At 45.4% G+C, this 19,988-nt stretch overlaps 1 protein-coding gene across 3 annotated transcripts in view; it reads right to left on the bottom strand.

Moving 5' to 3' along the window:
* The window catches only part of WWOX (WW domain containing oxidoreductase), an 897,629-nt gene extending 878,088 nt beyond the window's left edge, over nt 1-19,541 (bottom strand). For all 3 annotated transcript variants that reach the window (XM_053915333.1, XM_053915335.1, XM_053915334.2), the window contains exons 1-4: nt 19,097-19,541; nt 12,960-13,024; nt 12,015-12,072; nt 10,200-10,378 (exon numbers count right to left, since the gene is read on the bottom strand). In XM_053915333.1, coding sequence (XP_053771308.1) covers nt 10,200-10,378; nt 12,015-12,072; nt 12,960-13,024; nt 19,097-19,203 — 409 coding nt within the window. In that variant the 5' untranslated portion in view covers nt 19,204-19,541. The remainder of the gene's footprint in view (nt 1-10,199; nt 10,379-12,014; nt 12,073-12,959; nt 13,025-19,096) is intronic.
* Nucleotides 19,542-19,988: the final 447 nt, after the last annotated feature.

Raw genomic sequence — 19,988 nt, 5'->3', positions numbered from 1 at the left:
AAATATGAAACTAATTTCAGTAACTGGATAGCCTGGACTCCATCCCTAACATGACTACAGTTTATTAAGTGCCTTCACAGTTGAGCAGATGATTCCCTGGGCCCTCTGGGGTTCCCGTCTTTGCAAAGTAGAAATATCGTCCACGTCTCATAGATATGAAACAGGAGTTCAGAGAAGGAAAGTAACTTGCCCCACGTCACTCAGACGGGACGCGGTTAGGCCAGGTTTCAAAACTGGGTCATGCCCGCTTCTCCAGTCAGTATTCCCTCTCCTGCACCCGGCTGCCTCTCCAGATAGAAGCTCACTACCTATCAAGCTTCCCGTGACTGTCAGCAGAGCTATTTTCGGCAGTGGTACAATTTCACCACGCAGGAGCCAGGCTCATCGAATGAGAGAGCACACAGAAAGGCTCTGAAGAGTTGTTACCGTCACGAACGGAAGATGTGGGGGGATCTGCAAAACCTGAAGAACCAAAGGTCACCTATCGCGTTATCTTGGGACTCAACCACCCTTGTGAGCTGACCAGCTCCATGTTTTCCACAGTGCTCCCGCCTTAAATGTGGGTCTTAAGTCGCAGTGCCCACGATTTGAGGTGTACAGATGAGATATTTGCTTCAAAGGTTTGAGGTGGACTGGGAAGGTAGGCCCACTTTTCTCATGGATTTCCTCCTGAGCACAAGATTGAAAATGTACTTAAAGTACTAGACAATTTGAGATAAATTAACTTCTAAGAGAAAGGAACATTTTGAAAATTAAATTATACTACATGAATCAAGCAATCAATTAGCAATCAATACATAGCCAATAGTTATGCATAGAAGATGAAAAGGCAACTCATAAAAGAGTAAGTACAAATGGAGGAACATATGAAGAACTGATCAATCTTACTAACAATCAAGGACATGGAAATTAAAGTGATAGTTTTCTAAAAACCTTAATTGCCAAGGTTGGCAAGGACACAGGGCATTCGATTGGTATGAGCCTCCAGGGGTGTGGTTGACAAAACCAGTCCAGGGATTAAAGTTAAAACAAATACCCTGATTCAGCAATGCCACTTCTGGAAAATAAAAGCACAGAATAGTCACAGATAGGTAAAAACATTTAATTACAAAATGATCATCTCCACTCTACAGTTAACAAAAATCTGAAATCCACCCAAATGTGCCACAGTAAAAGACTGCTTAGCACCATATAATAAAACACTACACAGCCATGTAAGATGTTGTGGAATATTCAACGGCAGGCAAAGATGCTCATGAACCACAGGTAAGTAGAAAAATCACAAAAGAAGGGAAAAAATGCTTAAAATCATATATGCTAAATACTGAGTATTTCTGGCTTGTGGGTGTTTCTCATTAGTATTTATTCTTATTTATCTGCATTTTTAAAGTTCCCATAAGGAAATCATGTTTTATAACAATAATAATTTTAAATTAATGAGAAGGCATGTAAAGTTAATCCAGCCTCACACCTGGCATAAACATGAACTTGAACTTGACAAGTGCCAGCTCCTCTCCCGCTGCAATCCCTCCTCCACACCCGGTTTTACAGTAACACTAAAGGGGAACTGTGGAGAGAGAGTGTCAGTGCACTAACTCATCTGCCCAGCAGTTCGGAGACCGTATCTGCCCAGGCCCCCCACACAGACACCATTCCCAGTGCACAGCCTGGCACAGAGCGGGCTTGCGTTGGTGTTAAAATGAATGTGTTGACTTCAGACAGACTGGGGGAGCTGCTTGGGAAGAGCCTGGCTGGGACTGTGTGCTATCCCTCAGAACAGGAAAGCAACAAGGAGAATGGAGAGGGCCCCAGACACAGCATCAGAAGTTCTCTGCTCTGGTTCCACAGGCACCCGCCGCTCAGAGCTGTGTGATCCCAGACAAGTTACTTCACCTCTCTGTGCTTTCATGCTGACAGTTTCCAGACAGCTGCGAGCACTGCGGTGAGAATTAAACACGACGTGTACAGAACCTGTATATATCCTAAAGAACTATTCATATAAGACAACCTTACAGTGATCAATAAATAGAAATTATTCCAGAATTAAGCACATTTTAGAGGCAGGATTGATAATTAAAAAATATTTCATTAGTTTTAACTTGTTTCCATACAACTACACAAGAAACTTCTTTGGTTCTGCTTTATATGAGATAATTTATTAATATGTAAGGCCTAGCTCTATCCACCTGGCTAGTCACACCCCTTCCCCCAACCCAGGGAAAATGATAAAACACTGCAATGAGTTTCTTCCCCCACCCCATCTCACACACGTGAACTAACTCGCTTCTGTGCTCACAGGTGTGTGCTCTCTGCCCCCCAAGCCCCCCGCCAGCCATGCACGTAATGTGAGATGTCCTCTCTGAGTCTAGGGAGGGCACCTCGATTTGTTTTCAGAGATGGCATGATCTGAACACGGCTTCTAAGGAGAAGGATGCGGAAAACCAAGCAGCACAGCCCGGCAAACAAATACCTCACAGAGAGCAGACAATCAGACTCAAACCATGTCACACGTCTCCTTACACAGGGGGACACTCCCTGTCCGCCTCTCTTCGTCAGGCTTGCCTAGATCAAGACCGGCACTTCGTGGAAGGGAGTGTTCCTGAGCCAAAGGAAGATAATGAATTTAGGCAAGAGGCTCTGGCTTTTGGAATTTGCTTTTGATCAATCTACCAGAGCCTTAATTTAAGAGATCTTTACAAGAAGTCCCTCCTGTTGACCCTCAAATGTTATTCTGGAAAAGGTTCAGGACTCACGTATTGAAGAGTTTGTGTAAATGCTTCACAAAGTGCCAGAAAGGACGTGGGCGCGTCACACCAAGTAAGTGGCTTTCAACTGCCAGCATATCTTGTACGTAAGACCTGTAATCATTCCCCGAACAGCCATCTGGCTTTAACAATTTTTATTTAATAAACGACAAACATATCTGTATATGGATGACCAAAATATCTTACTCTGGTGAAATACAGGGTCCGGCACAAATAGCATCCCTTTTTTATTACAAAATCATAAGCACGTAATTCTGTAACCCAACAACGTCACACTCAAGCACACCACAGGACATTTTAGGTGAAATGCTCAAACTGCTGTCCACCTCGCGAGAGACAGTCACGCACCCTCCCAACCACACTCCCCGCTGTCACTTCTGCCGGGCCCTGCAGTGTCGCAGTGGTACCAGCACAGTCGCGATGCTTTCGGGCCCTTTCATTTTCAGAAGGAAAAAAGTGAGCTGCTGAGAAAAAGCATAATGTAAATACATGTAATACGGTACAGTGTATTCATGTTGTTCCCATTTAAAATCTGAAAATAAGCAGTTTTATAAAGCCAAAAATGTTTTCTTTTCTGGGCCAAATTTCTGTTTGAGAACTGAAGCATTCAATTAATGTGTTGCCTCAAACTTTAGTGATGGAGCCAAACTAAAAATTACCCTCCTTACGATGTTGTAAGTGTAGAGCACTGACTATGTGCTTCAGGTTAAGTATTTGATTTAATATGGCCTCTCGTATTCTAAGAAAAACACACTAAGCCCTAAAGGACACGTTTTCTTCTAATCCAAGAACATATCCTTAATGAACAATCTAATTATAATAAATTATATAATACTGAAAAAGGCTAGGATGGCAGGGGCAGGGAACTCTATATTCTTAGCAAAAAGTGTAAGATCACCAAGGCGTTCTAAATGAACCTTAAACAGAGACACTCAGATTTAAATATTACAATTTCCACCTAGGAAAAAAACACATTATCGATAGGCCAGCACACAGAAACCAATCATGTCATGAAAACACATGCCCTTGTGTAACTTGGCAGAACAGGCTGCTCCCTGAGTACAACAGACCTTTTTATTAAGTAGATCTCTTCATCCTTGGCATTTTATGCAAAAAAAGGGGGAAGGGGGAGAAAAAGAAACAAACATGACACTAGTAACAGTCTTCAGTTTGAATTCTTTCACCAAGAAGTTACAAGACCTAAAAGATATGTTAGAAAAGTAAAAGGTATTATTTAACAAAAATGAAAGCAAGACCGCCTGGAGAGGAGGGAAACCGTCTTGAAATGGTACTGCTTTTGTGTAACTGTACCAAAGAGCAACAGAGCCCTCTAGTGGGGGGAAAATATAAGGACATGAAGACGGCTCTCTTTCCAGTTAACTCACAGGAAAATGGAAGCCTCTCTTCGCTGACAACTACCACAACTATGTCACCGTGTTACATAAAAGCAAAAGTTCAAAAATTTTAAACTGGATATTAAGTAAAATAATTTCCTAATTTCCAAATTTCAAACCTTATAAAACACTTGAAGTCTCAATCAGGGTAGAGATCATATTTTTAAATACTCTCTTTAAATTATGACTTTGAACCACTTTGTCATCGAACGGGCACTTGTATAACCTCCTCTGTTTCGCTGGCACTGAGACAAGCAAATTAAAATCTGAACTTACATGCATGTAGGAAATTCAGTTCATCTCATGAGACACAACTTCAGTTGGGATCAGGTATGTTACCTATACAGTATTCTATGTATTATTTATTGATATTTTTAATTAAGTTTTTACGTGTGACCGCCAACTCGTGAGATGAGGCTCGTTAGAATGTTGCAGTTGGTCTCTCCCTGCAGAAAGGTATACAGCTTCTCAAATACTCCGACCACGTGATTTCCATGCATATTCAACGTCTAAGAGTATCGAACATGAAATGGCTGCTTTGCTCAGAAGACACTAATTCTCAGTATTTATGCATCATCGTCATTCAAGGGCTTTTTCCAAGATTGTCAAAAGTCTCAACAGTAACTCAAAATAAAATAATATCAAAATCATTTTACTTGTAAGAAACATATTTTAGCATATAAGTGGTTACAAATGTTTTCAATTTAAAATGGGAGTTTAAATTACCAAAATGTTAGATTATTTCAGAAATTTTTCCTCTGCTTAATGAGCACCGGATCCTTAAAAAGTAGATAAATGCCAAGACCCCCCAGTTGAAATCCTGCTTGTTGACAATGGGAAAGGAAACTGACCGGGCATTCAAGGGTCCCAAGTACAATGATCCCATTAGACCACGACTGCACCACAAAAATGACTATGAGTCAGCTTACGGCCTCAGAGTCATGGGGTCTTTTGAAACAACTGGAAACAGTCAACAGCCTGACTTAGGCTGGAAGGCAAAAGTCCAGCAGCACTAGGTGTGAAAACAGGAACAGAACTGAAGATGTAAAGGAAACTAGTCCAGTTTATAAATGTGAAGCGTGCGTTTAAAAACCTTAAGGATACGTGAAGAAAAGTAACTTTCTTGCAAGACTACGGAACGTGTAGGATCGACACCAGGCATGAATTCATCATGGTGATGGTTTGCAGGATAAAAGATTACGGCGACCACACTTCACACTGTAAGTGCAGCGCACGATTCAGAAACAAGACCCTGAGCTGTAACAAATGGGTTCTCTACGCCAAAACCACCAACCTCAACATTATACTGTAAGACCATCTTGGTATTCTCGCACGGAAGTCTGGTACCTTCGCTGAAGGGAACAAATTTAGGGGTGACTTTGATAGCTTGCGTATGGACTTTTTACCTCTCAAAATATATGTTTTGATAATTAAGAGTGTGTGTGTATATACACATGCATATTACATGTGTGTATGTGTATGTATTCGATTCCCTGCAATAAACCTTAGGTAGGTGATTATACAACATAAATAGAAAATGGAAGTGTCAGCCCTAAAATACATTTTACTGGTATGTACACCAAAGTGCCCAGCTTGCATTTGTTCAGGGGGAAAAAATGTTTTGTTTTTGTTAATGGATCCTCTGGCTCAAAAGCCAAAACCAGCCCAGGCTATTTCAGATTTAGAGCCATGTCATTTGACGCAGCCGTTACGGACGTTCAGAAACTTTTCATCCTCACTAAACTCTGAGGGGGATTTAAAAATCAGATTTTTCACACTACTGGTTTAAGGTTGGCAGTTAAGGAGAGAGTTTTATCATCATTACCAATGAACATTGGACTGAAAATTTGCTCATAATTAATAGTTTTAAAATGGATGTCTGACAAAACCTGGATTTCAGGCCTTAAAGATGGGGGCGATAAACCCGTCTGCTCACTGACCCCTCTGCGCGTCTCTGCTAAGGAGGAACAGGGGACGGGGCAGGCACTGCCCCATGTTTAGGCATCCGACTAGCCCCTCATCAGAAGGACCCTGCTTTTGACGAGTACACGCCAGCCCTCAGATCCAAGAAGGCGACATTTTATACTGAACTATTTTTTTGCAGCGCCAAATTAGCTCGATTGACAGGCTGTGTCTAGAAAAGAAGCTATGGGATCTTCCATGATGAAAACTTTCCTAGCCTAAAAAATTCTCTGTCCCGAGACTTTGCAATCAGGTTTGCATTTAATGATCACCATGTTGAAGCCATTTCCATTCATTTGTACCAAACCAGAGTCAGCCAGCCCCTAACTCCAGAGCCGTGAAACACCTGCCCCTTGTTGCTCAGTCTGCGGTGAGCACCAACAGAAATGACTTCCTCCCTTGCCTCTACTGGGTAGCAGTCGGGACTGTGGGCTTCCAGGCCTCTTGGTCTAGCAGAAGCATTAGGTGAAGAGATGACTTCCCCCTGGATACTGAGATGCTGATCTCCACACAGAGAGGTCCACAAGCTACAGCTTTCAATCTACAAAGGTCTTCAGGTTCAGAACGCTGGTTAAACAAAGGTCAAGGAGAGAAGAGTGTTAGTTTTTGAGGACGCAACATCCTAATGCTAGTAGCTCCCTAAATAGGGGGAAAACAGAGCAGAGGCAAGGGGTTCAGGATATTGGTGGGACGTCCGAGCAATTATATATGATGTGTTGACACAATCTTACTGTGGCCTGGGGACATCCAATCTATCTAAAGTTTACCTATATTGTGTCAAATTTAGAGAGCATTGGGTGATCTTACTCTGAATGGAATTAGATCATCCAGGGCCTGGCAAACTTTTTCTGGGAAGAGCTGGACAGCAATATTTCAGGCTTCGCAGGAATAGGATCTCTGCCATGACTACTAATCTCCACGAGTAACAGGGAAACAGCCACAGGCAAAACTGGAAGTGAGTGGGCATGGTTGTGTCCTAATAAAGCTTTACTTCCAAAATCAGGCAGCAAGCCAGATTTATTAGCTCACGGGCCATAGTTTGCCAACCAAAAATCTAGAAAGCTAAATCCAGTCAAAGTCACACCTGGCTACAAACTCCAAGTGTAAAAGCAAAGATTTCATAAACTCATAGTGCTTTACTCTGATAGTTCCTCCGTTTTTCTGTCTTCCAGAATCACCCTAATCTTTCTGAGTTGAATTAACTAGAGTTCCTCCAACTGCCTCAATAAAACCAAATATCAAAAATTCAAAATATTAATCTGTATCACTTACAGTCAGCGGGAGAAGAGAAGACAAAATCTGCTTCAAGGCCACTTCAGAGGTGGCAGTGTCCTAGTACAAGCCAAAGTTCCTCGAGGAGAGGTGACCCTCTCACCACCTGATCACCCCCGTCCACGAGAGAGAGCGCCTCAACAACAGGAATTCCGACAAAGCAGAGCCTTGTGGGGAATTTCTTAAAAATCACTGGAAACACCAGATTCGTAAATCATCCTTCGCAAAGAAAATTAGGTTACCTATGTTTTCAGTCATAGAGTCACCACTGTCAAAATACACACTGGTATATGTTGGTCCAGCCCTCTGTGCCTCAGAGGGCAGCCATTCACTAGGCTCCGGACCGACAGCCCAGACGCAGAAAACAGGCTCCCCTGAGCGGTCAGAGGAAAGCGAACGCCAACACCGCTGAAGCTCTGACGGAAAGTGCCTCTCGGATGCCCAGAAGTCTTGAAAATGAAGACACCCGATTCATGCTACACTCAGCTATTTGATTTGAAATGGGTAGAAGTAAAGTGGCGATCGCAATTTATAAACCGTCATATTTCATAGTGCAGTAGAAGGAAGAACTTTATCTGGAAGTCCAGCCTGCTGGGCAAGGACCCTCTCTCAGGCAGCCACGCAGGACACAGAAGCTAACTCAGTTTCTATGAAGAGCCACACGCCTGTCTTCAGCCCCTTTTCTTTAAGCCTGACCCCACCACTGCTGCACAGGGAGAGTTGTTTGTTATGACTGATCGCCTGGAATGTTCAGTATGATATTACTTCAAAACCTAAGAATAAAAATCTTCAGCACTCACCTGGATTTACGCTTCTCAAGGGTGGAGAGGGGAAACCAGGCAAGGCGGCAGTGCCAAAGGCAGTTTCTGAGCGGGGGTCTGAGCTGGGGAAATGGCAGGGGTGTCTGAACAGAAAGCGCCGGTGTCCCTAAGACCTTTCCCGACATCCCTTTCATCCTAAGCGTTACAGCTTGCCACCAGGTCTGTCTGGACCACAGATCCCTACTTACAGTGTCCACAAAGTGGATTATGGACACTCAGAGAAGAAAGTCTTCAAGGGGACGTGGGAGCCGTGAAGAGGCACAGAACGTGGGGCTTTCCTCAAAGAGGTTTGAGGTCCATTCTGACCAACAACGCACTTATCCGCCATGAATCTCCTCCTTCAGAATCTCCTCCTCCTCCTCCTCCTCCTCCTCAGTCATGATTAAATCTCCAACTCAACATAGCTCTTTGTCTGAGCCAGCTCTCGTAGTCCAGGATTCCAGTGCCGTAAGCCTGATGTTGCAGATCCCTGATGGAGCAACAGCCACGTCCTAAGGTCTGTTATCTAATGCCAGACAGAGCGAAGTGCAAGCCCTTACACAGAAAATCAGCAGCAGCCACATATCTAAGTGAAGGAAAAACAGTCTAGCCAGAAGACTGAGGGAATGAAATGTTTTAGTCGATTTTCTGGTTAACTAAGTGTTAAATAAAAAGAGATATTTCAGTTAAGTCCTTAAGTCCTATTTTTTCTTAATTATGCTACACTGTATTGATTGGCCAACCCCTCACATAACAGTAGTCGATGCACTGAACACAACGTATCTTTTCTTGGATGACTGGGGATCTGGCCGTTACTTACAATATAGTGTCATCGGTGTTGATTATCAATGATGACTATATAAAATTCACCCCACAAACAAGTTCAGAAAAGTGGGCTGAACGTATTCTGAGCCCAAGTTGAGGGCTTAGACTTGATTTGAAATAAACCTCTTTCAATTTAAAACACACACACACACACACACACACAACTCCATTTTTGCTTCTTTGCCTTCACAGACAAGTGCGGTCAGAAGTCCTGCCCTGGGACCGCAGCTTGTCAGGGTGTACCCCCTTCGCAATAATTAACCCTCTAGTGCATATTCTCACCCTGTGCTTGAGCTGATGACGCTAGGGAACGTTAAGGAGGTTCGAGGCGTTACTGAAAATGAAGACAGAACGGAGAGATTGCGGGACAGGCGCAAAGGGGTATGAAAGAAGGCCGACTGGGGAGGGGCACGGGGGTGCTGGGAGTGGTCAAAGGGCAGAGAGGACCTGCCAGAAGACAGCTGAATGCAGCCCCATTTTTTGTCTCTATAAATTAAGAGGCAACGCTTACTCAAAGCAGTTGGTTATCACGGGTTCAGATATTGATGCAAATGGGCACAACAAAGGCAGAGCAAAAGCCTATGTGGAGTCACTGTAGGAGCGAGCATTCTACGGGAAGAACACCCCCTTGAGCCGCCTGCCGCAGGACGGTCGTCATGGTTCATCCACCCTAGCAATTAGGACGGTTAACTCAGAGGTTAAGGCAAGGACTAATTTTCCAGCATAAAAAGAAATAAGATCCTGTACCCAAAGGAAAATGATATTCTCAGTGAGCAACTGAAACCTGCAGTATCCTTTGTTCCAAAATCATACCTTGTTGTTCCCAATATTCCCTTACCAATCAATTTCGGCTTCAATAACCAAAGTGATTGGCATGCTGTCTGTGCACACAGACCAGGTCAGAGCCTCTTAGATGGAAGACTGTTGTCTCCAACCCTCGAAGACCAAAATAGCCATGATCTTGTGCTGAGTGTTCAGCTTTTAGAGAATTCAAGGTCAGCCCTACACAGCCTTTCATGACAAACTGGGATTTTAAGAGAGCTGGATTTTAACTAAATGATACCCGAAAAGGCTACAAATACATTTTTCAATTAAAGAATTGCTGTATAAGATTTCATTAGTAAAGACAATATAATAATAATAATAATAATAATAATAATAACTGTAAGTGAATGGCCTACCTATTCCTGAATTAGCTCCAGTAACCACGACCACTTTGCCAGTGAAATCCCGGCCCTGGAGTATTTCCATGGCTGTGGTGCTACCATCGTATCTCTGTCTGTTGGTTGGCTTTGTAGGATTATCATCCACAGTAAATGCCAATCTTGGGTCCAGGTAGGTAGTTCTCTTATTTATGTGGCTGTGAAGAAAAGGAGAAAGCAGTGAGCCCACAGCAGTGAACAGAGGTATTTATGAATGTAGGATAATGTTATAGTTTAGGCTAGGCAAACCCCATTTTTCATGTATTAAAAAGACTTATACTTAAGTCCGGAAAGAACCAAAGTCCAATTAGACTATCTTCTGGGCTCAAGAAGGATTCCATTTCTGCTCGGAAAGATAGTCATCGACGCCGTTCCTTTGGAACTGCCCAGGAACTGTGCTGTAACAGACAATACACATTGCCGCGTACCCTTAGGTCTCCAAAGAGACGAAAGCTTCGTTCATTTTTGTAAATTCACAGCTGTAAGATCTGTCAGTCAGTCTTTTCAGTAGGTTTCCACTAAATCTCTTGGCCCTGTGCAAGGGCCTACAAAGACTGGTAGAAATGCAGAAAACTCAAAATGAGAAGTGTTAACAGTAAATACAAAACCGACAACTACTAAATTTCTAAAGATTTTCTTTTGAAGACTGCACTCACACCTCCTAATAACACTCTAACTTTGATTTAGAGTTGGTCTGAATCTTGTAGAAACAATGTTAAAATATATTAAGACACATGAATTAATTGGTCACCCTTAAGTAACAGTACTTACTACCTTTTAAATTCTTGGGATTTAAGATAAAGACCTCGAAATATCTTAAAAACTATTAAGAACTTCCAGAAAGAACGAGATGAGATTTCATGATTTGTAATGTGTATGTGTGTGTAAAATTATATATAGTTTTAAATCTATACTCATCATCCTATAAATACTAAGACCCGAGAATAACCCAACTTCCATTTTAATTATAGCTGTAGCTGCCAGATAAGCGTTTTTGCTCCAAAGTTACACACAGACGGCAGAGCAGAGCTGTGCTGGAGCCGGCTCACCCTGGCTGCAAGAGCCCAGGGTGCACATTTCTTCCCGGCTCCTCGGTGACTTCACCTTGGAGCCTGAAACAGGCTGTGGTGAAAGCATTTACATAGAGGGAACAAATTGGGGCCGTTCCCCTGGAGAGCTGTGGTTAGGCATCTGCCCGCACACCACTCCCGCAGGCTCAGGGAGGCCGACGGCCAGCCAGGATGGCCAGGGGGCGGCCTGCCTCCCTTGGGGCACTGTGGGGATTAGATGAGCCAATACTACAGGTATAAGGCGACTAGACTCATGTCTGCATCAGGAGATGTGCTAGACAGGTGGTTACTATTGTTATCGGAATTTACTCTGAATAGAGTTTTACAGACAAGGATGCTCAAAACATTGCTTATAATTACAGCTGCCCAATAATAGAAATTTAACATCAATGCCCACTCCCTCTACAAAACGATACTCTCTAGCTATTAAACGTCTTCTTGAAAAATATATAAGGATATGAGAAAATGCTCACAAAGACATTATGTGGAAAGAATAAGCTACTAAACAGTTCACACAGTATATTCCCATCTGTTTTTTTTAAGAAAGTGTGTGGATATAAAACAGACTGATAAATAAATACAAAAATTGTTACAAGTAGTTATTCCCATTAAGATTACAGTTACACACCATGTCATAGTTTTATACAGTCAATGTATATTACTTTTTTAATAAAAAATACTAAAAAGTAAAATGGCTGAGAGCAGTTTCTGTGTGCACACTTACTCGACAAAATACACTTGTCCATTCTCATCGGTTTCTTGTTCCCATCCATATGGCAAATCTGAAAGACAGGAAGGACCCAGGTCTGCAGGAGGCAGGGCGCAGTGAACTGAACCAGGGTCCCGCAGGACTTCCAGAGGGGTGCCACGCCCTTCCAGCCCCACCCCCGAAGCCTGTCCCAGCTGCCCCACAGCCAGTGCTCCGCCACGCTTATATCTTGTGTCCCAGCAGCAGCTGCAAAAGGCCCGTTATCCCAGCCGCACGCCACAGTTGTGTCTCTCGCTCAGAAATAAAACTCTGTTTCATTCTTCATCATTCTTAAACTCTCCACTCAGCTTCAGCTCCTGCTTTTGACAAACACCTTACTGGTGGCTCCAATCAGTGTGAATTCTCCCTTGAATGTGAATTCACAGAATGTGTCTTTACCAACACCATTTGTTTGCTGACTTACGATGCCTCTTACACGTTATTGTAGAGCATTTCATTTTTTTCCTCAGGTACATACTGTCTCTTCAACTAGACCTGCATACACTCCTAGTCCGCAGTGGCTCACTCCTTCAAAAGCACTGGTAAGTCGTGGCGACCCTGACAGAACCCCATCGAACACTGATGTAGTTAATTCCACGACAGGAACCAAGAACCAGTTCTCAGTGCGACTGCAGGAAAATCTAATGAACCGTGAGTCAAGGGCCTCTATTATCTGTATAATTCTTTTTATTTAAGACCTGTAAGAAGTCATCCTCACCACTCCATCTCAAGACCTCATCGCCGCCCTCTGCCAAATCCCATGAGCCCCTCAGAGTGAGAGCCCAGCTCCTTGATGGTGCCCTATTAGAAGGCCTCCCCAGGATGACACGGTGACCTGTCACCTCCCTGCCTGTGTATTGTTCTTATCTAATTAATGTTTTACATATAAGGTGTTTTGCTTTATAATCACAAAATACAAACCTCCTGCTATTCGTTTTCTTTTTCCAGTTTTCGGATGTTCCCACTGAGTCTTCTCCTCGGTGTGGCTATTTAAAAGAAATTCACAGAACAACAATGAGCAAAAGTTACACTTCTAAACATTAGTCCATGAAATGTTTCTCTCCTGAATAATACTATCTCTGAGGAGTAGTGAGAAGCCAGACCTTCAGAAAGTAGTAGAACACAAATGCTAACTGTTTGCATCAGGGCAGATTCCCTCAATTGGAAGGAGAAGCGATCTCTGAAAATCTCCTAAAAGCCCGTCTTCACACTCAGCCAAGGCAGGGGGGTGGGCTGGAGTACAAGGACCACAACCTCAGCTGTGGGTCAACTTTAGGAACCTAGTTCAATCACTCAAAATATCTAGAGGGCCCTGACTCGCTCAGTGGGTTGGGCACTGTCCTGAGGTTGGATTCCCAGTCAGGGTACATGCCTGGGTTGCCAGTCAGGGCACATGCCTGGGTTGCCGGCCAGGCCGCCAGTTGGGGGCGTGCAAGAGGCAACCAATCAATGTTTCAGTCACACATCAATGTCTCTCTCCCTCATTCCCCCCCTCTCTAAATATAAATAAATAAAAATCTTTTTAAAACAACCTAGAGCAGTGTTTTGTTTTACATTTGTTTTATTTTATTCCAGGATAGATTGACAAACTTCAGTCTAATTCATAATGCTGATATTTACATATCACTTAGATATAACTATAATCTTCTTAAATGTTTATTCTTTCCACAGATATAATTTCAAAATGTGTTTTTAACTACTGATTCCTAATTGCTCCAGACAGGTAATTAAGAAAGCAGGAAGACAGCCCCGTAGGTCACTAGCTGTGTACCTTTGGTGAGGTTACTCAACTCAGGGCCTCAACTTCCTCATCAGCAAAATGGAACTAATCCTAGCACTGATCTCAGGGGAACATTAGGAGGATATTGTACACAAAGATTTGAACACAGCACCTGGCATACAAGAAGCCCTCAGAAGTGCTAGCTATTATATATATTATTTTGAACAAATCAAATGTATAAACTAGTCTGATTCGTGTATCAAATGTAGCATTTCATCTCAGAAGAGCACACAAAGTTATAATTAAAATCATAGGCCAAAAACAGACTAGAGACATCTGTCAACAGGTGAGAAAGGATCAAGAAAAACATAAAATTACTTAATCAGGGAAACAGCCAGATGTTTCAGGAGTCATTCAAAGGGGAGGGACGATTTCCTAAAAGTTCACATACCCAACCAAAGTAGAAAATACTGAATCACATCTAGATGATAAAATTTGACTATTTCTTCCGTATCAATTATTTTGAAAAAAATAAATGTGGAGAGCATAAACTTGCTGTAAAATTGTACAAGTCAAAAGCAATGTCTCTTCCAGGAGCTGCTGGCTCCCAGCCCATCTGTAAACCCCCGTGACCAGTGCAGGGGCAGCATGGACACCGGACACGAAGGCAAGAGGCTGAGCCCCTGCACTGCCTGTGCTCAGTCGGCCCGTCTCCTGGCCACATGCCATAGCCAGGGGACACCGTGCCTGTAGCAGTGACTGCTGACTGATTAAATTGTCATATAAGCGAAGGATATCAGTAGCAAGGCCCACCTCCCACTTGTGCGTAACCACCATCGAAACCTACTTGCACAAAAGGAAGCCCTGACCCCCCCAAGAAGGCTAGCCTGCCCCTCACTGACCCGACTCCTGCTCCTGCAGACTAAGGGAACAGCAGTCAGACAACCAAACACAACGATATAAAACCCTCCTGCCGCTGGCTTGGCCAGGCCTCACATGTCTTCAGGTAAACTACAGCTGTGGTCACATGTTCCTTTGCCTGACCTTGACAGTGGTGGTCATCCTACAGACACACATCCAATGAGCTCAGGACCCAGCTCCGAAACACCTGCCCTCAAGAATCTGCCAAGTGGCCCCCAAAGTGCAACGTGGACACTCTACAGCAGGGGTGTGGCGAGTTAAGGTCGCCCCTGGCCTGTGACACCCAGCCCCAAGCCTGACCGACAGTAGGACGCGATGGAAGCGGGTGGAATCAATACTTGCTTTCCCAGGAAGCTGAAACACTCAGAACATTGTTTCCTATGCTGGAAAGTAATTTTAAAAATAAAAATAAAATATTAAAAAACACTGTCGTGCCACATCCTTCATTTGACAGGAAACGCCTAAGCCAGGGTCTCGTGTGCTCATGCTCCGGCCACGTGGGTCTTTGCAGTGGGGCCCGTGCACTGTGGGATCACCAGAAGCTTCCCTGGTCTCCCCCCACCAGATGCCAATGCACCACCCCCTGTAGTTGTGGCAACGGAAGGTGTCTCCAGACACTGCCAACTGTCCCCTGTAGCACACAGTGACCCCGTCCCCTGTAGTACACAGTGACCCCGTGGGAGGACCCCGGCCTTAACTGAGGTGAAGAGAGTGTAATTCGGGTGCACGGGTTCTGGAGCCCATGTTTTCCGGCTCTCCCACTCACCAGCCACTGCCCTTGGAGGTTGTTTAGCCTCCCTGTGCCTCAGTTTCCCCATCAGTAAAAATGAGGATAATAGCACCCACTTCTTGGGGTTAAAGAGAACTGAACGAGTTAATGTGTGAAGAAGAATCATGCCTTTCACATAAAAGTATTATTTTAAATTAATACTTATATATAAAAATTAATTAAAAGGTGTTCTTTTTAACTGTAACCTAAAATGACTTTTTAATGAACAGAAAATTACGACACATGTCCCCAAAGTGTTATCTTATTCTCCCTAAAGTAGAAGTCCTCTTTTATTTTTTTTCTTTCAATAAGCTTTTGTCATTTAAAAAGATAATTAACAGTGATCTTAATTTAAGCCAAAGGGATCAAAATTAAATTCACACCATATTATATGCATTTCATTTTCAAGTATGCTTTTCTAAGTTGTTGGGGTTTTGTTTTTTTTTTCCTTTTGTCAGCATAGTTTCTCTTAACTGGGAGACCCAGAGCCGCCTGTGAGGAGAGCTAGCCCTAGGACGAGGGACCCGTCTCCCCACATGGCAAGGCCAATTGGACCCTCCGGCTGCCAGGAGGGCTTCAGAAGAAAAGGGGGGCTGGGTGGCCCGTCTGGGGAGGCCCAGGTGACTGCAGCAACAGCCCCCGAGATCTCATCCTTCTGTCCCCCTCTCCTGCTTTAGGCAGCAGTAGGGGAGAAAGGCCTGTCAGCTCTCTCTGGTGACAGGTCTGCCCTCAGTGGCAGAGAAGCATCCTCTCCCTGGGAGCCAAGACTGGTGGTCCTGGGACATATGACATATGTGCCTTGAGGTCCATGAGTGCACCGTGGGGCAGGTGCGGAAGAACATGGAGCCCACAGAGCTCACACAAGAGAAGAGGGCGAGGCTGAAGGGGGCTCCACCAGAGCCCAGGCTCCCCCAGGGCCACAGCCTCTGTCCTTGGGCATGGCCCTGTTGCCATGGGAGGAAGACAATCTGGAAACAGGAACTGCTCAAAAGGTTGTCTTCTGACAGCCCATTCATGAAGGTTCCCAAACCCCAAGAGAAAGACAAGTGACACATCCAAAGTTGGGAGGGAAAAGAAGGGCCAGGATGCTTGCAGGTCAGGAGAAATCAAAGGGACTAATGGGAATCCAGGGTTAGGGTTGGTCAGGGGCATCCTTCAGCCCTAAGAGCCAAAAAACAAAGGACTGGAAAGAAGTTCTGGAGAAAGGACCCCCTCAGCTGGGAGCCAGCCAAGCCCTGTCACCATAGTCAGTATAAACATAGGGGGCAGACAGGCCAGTATGAGACCTAAAACAATGGTAGAGGCTGGGGGGTGGCTTTGCAGAGAACATGTGTGTGTCACCGAGTCTCCTAGCCATGGACTCCCTGGGAGCTCTTAGAGGAACTGACTGGTGTGTGCAGATGTTACTTCGTGAAACAAAAGCCCCAGGTCCAGACTGGATGCCATGTAGGCAGGAAGCAGGTGGGAGAGGCCACCTGACACAGGAAATGGCACGGGGAAAGGCAGCGTGAGCACATGCTAGGGAGCCTGCAGACCCACCCCCAGGCCCCAGGCAAACCTGAGGGGAGGCCAGGAAGCCTCTGCGGTAAGTGGCCAGAACAAGGACAGGACCCACACAGAGGAGTGGAGGAAGGGCCCCGGAAGCAGGAAGGGGGCTATGTGCATCTTTTCATCCCCAGGACACCACCTCCCCACAGAGGCCCATCGTGAACCTTCACTAGATGAATTAATTCACTCCTTCCATGCACTGGGGATGCAGAGGTGAACAAGAAAAACTCCTGCCCTCTAGAAATTTACAATCTAGGCAGGGAGACAGAGCGATCAGGGACCAGTAGGAATAAGACTGGGTGACCATGGACAATGCCAAGTACCAGCAGATGCAAAGTGCTGGGAGGGGTGCAGGGATGGGATAAAAGGGGAAGGTCCCTTGGGCAGTGCATTTAAACCCAGCTCTGAGGGATGAAAGGGACCTTCAGGAAAAGGCAGAGGGGACACCAAGTGCCCGTCTAAGAGCTGCCTGGAGCCCCGCAACAGTCCAATGACCCCTTGCTTCTAGAATTGTGCCCTCAGTTCTCCAGAGAAGAAATCATCTTTCTAAATACACAAACCCAACATCACTCCTGGGCCCCAATCCTTCAGTGGCCCTGGGTCCTTGAGGACAGAGTCCTGGTTCCTCCATGAGACACAGAAGGGCCTCCATAAGCTAGGCCCTCCCCACTCCACCTGGATCTTCACATTCCTGCATCACCACAGAGGCCACGGGTGGCTCTATTTTGTTCCCTCTACCTGGGCTGCCCTCCTGCCCCCACCCACCCACTTCTCCTTGTGCCCTAGGGCACAGCTCAGGTGCCAGCTCTACCAGGTCGCCTCACCTGAGCTGTGAGGTGACCCGATAGAGTTGCTAGACAGACTGCTGCTCATTACACTCCCTGCACCAGGACTCCCTCACTGGGTCACTCTGCTCGGTGAGACTGGGCACTCATTAAGGGTGACAACTGTATCTCCTTTATCTCAGTACAACCAGGGCCCAGCAGACAGCCTGGCACACAAAAGATCCCAGTGTTCTGAATGAATGAACTCAGAGAGGTCGTATTTTGCTGTTGCTCTTTCTACCAAGCCACCAAAGACAGCAGCAGTTCACAACCTTGGGTAGACTGGAATCACCTGGGAAGAGTTTGCAACATACCAATAGGGAGGAGGGGCAAACCAGTTAAATAAGAATATCTGGAGGTAGAACCAAGGAAAAGATATTTCTTAAGTTTATTAGATGTTGCAAAATCGCTGCTTTACATCCATGTTTCTCAAAGCCAAGTCATAACCTGAATCAACTGGAAAGCTTAACAAATGCAGATTTCCCATGTTAGGTGTGTGCTATCTGAGGTCTTTGTGAAAACCTGAAACCTGTACTTTCAGAAGTCCCCAGGTGATTCTGATATCAGGCCTAAGGAGGTGCAGAGACAGCAGGAAACACCGTTATTAAGCCTAGAGTACTTATTCAATCTGAGCTCAGTGCTTTATGTACACTGCTGAGCTAAAACGCTCATATAAACCCATTTTACAGATGAGAAAACTGTGACTGAGAGTCCTTTCAATGGCGCTAGGTCACACAATAAATGTAGGAAGAAGGGGCCTGCTAGTGTATCTAAAATTTTCCCAGAAAAACTATAATGATTAGCAATAGAATATGTACACGCACATTTGCATACAAATACACATAGCTATATTAGGACATCTGATAAAAATACACACTCTTAGGTCCCCACCCCAGAACCCCGAGGAGGTGGCTGGGTATTTGCTTTTTTTTCTTTCTGTTCTTTGAGGAGGAAGGGACAAGGCCGGTGTGCCATCATTGCACTGTGCAGCGCTGCCTTCTGAGCAGCAGAGGGCGTGCCTGACAGCTGCCAAGTGACCAAGGCTGGACCCAGGCCCCAGAGAGGAGACTGGTCCCTCCTCGGGACCCTGGAAGGTCTTTAACATCACTGCCACTTCGCCCGCCCTCTCCAAGCTGGAACGCGGGTCCGCGCCCCGCCCCGCGCAGGTGGCATTCGAGAGTAGTGCAGTGTCCCAGGCACGTGAGGCCGTCAGGTTCCAGGTGCGTCCCACTCCAGGTGTGTCCCAGGCCTGGTGGCCCCCCTGCGGCCCTCTTACTTGGCATAGTAAACCCAGCCGTCCTTGGTGGTTCTCTGCTCCCAGCCCAGGGGCAGCTCGTCCTCGCTGTCCGTGTCGTCCAGGCCCGCATATCGCAAGGCTGCCATGGCAGCAGAAGAGACGCTGGGTCACTTGCTCAGTTAACCGCCCGCCGCCGGGCCTCGCGCCCAAGCACTTACTCCCGCTTCAACCGAGCACCGCGCGCGTCCCGACCCGAAACCGCTCGCGCCTGCGTACTACGTCTCCCAGAGCCGCTCAATCGATTCGGTAGCTGTAATCCAGTTTCCGTAGCTTCGCTGCTAGCGTAAAAGGGGCGGGGCCCGAGAACGGTGGTGTAGGAGCCGAGGAGGTTGCACAACCGCTTGGCTGCTGGTAAGATCTGATGACGTTTTATGACCGTGAAGGTGGCTCTGATCTTCATTATCCTCCTGGCTGCGGGGATGGAGCGTTGACGTCCAAGCACAGCCCAGGACCGCCCCCGTTGCTGGGCGACCCGTAATCACGTCCGCTTTATTCTGACCAATCCTGAAGGAGCTTTTGCAAATGGGCATTCTGGGAAATGTAGTCTCGGCCCAGCCAGACTAGCTGAGTAGAAAGAAAGGCTGTGTGGATTCTGATATCCTGGGCTCTAACTTGCTCTTGTTTTAGGACATTGTACAGAGTGAACATTCCTGCTAAGAAAGCTTCCAGAGTCCTCCATCACCCAGGCCGATTCACAAACTTTTCTGTGTATCAAACACAATGTTAGAAAACTTGGAGATGGTTAAAAATGCAAATTCCCCCACCTGAGTAACCAGTCTTGGCAGAAGTCACAGCCACATCTTGGTTCTGTTGATAATAAAGGGCTAAAGTTTAACAGTTATTTATTTACCTGCATACCCCTGACTAAATT

The sequence above is a fragment of the Desmodus rotundus genome, chromosome 12 (genome assembly GCF_022682495.2).
Source record: "Desmodus rotundus isolate HL8 chromosome 12, HLdesRot8A.1, whole genome shotgun sequence".
NCBI classification, from domain to species: domain Eukaryota; kingdom Metazoa; phylum Chordata; class Mammalia; order Chiroptera; family Phyllostomidae; genus Desmodus; species Desmodus rotundus.
This window is presented reverse-complemented; position numbering and strand designations above follow the sequence as displayed.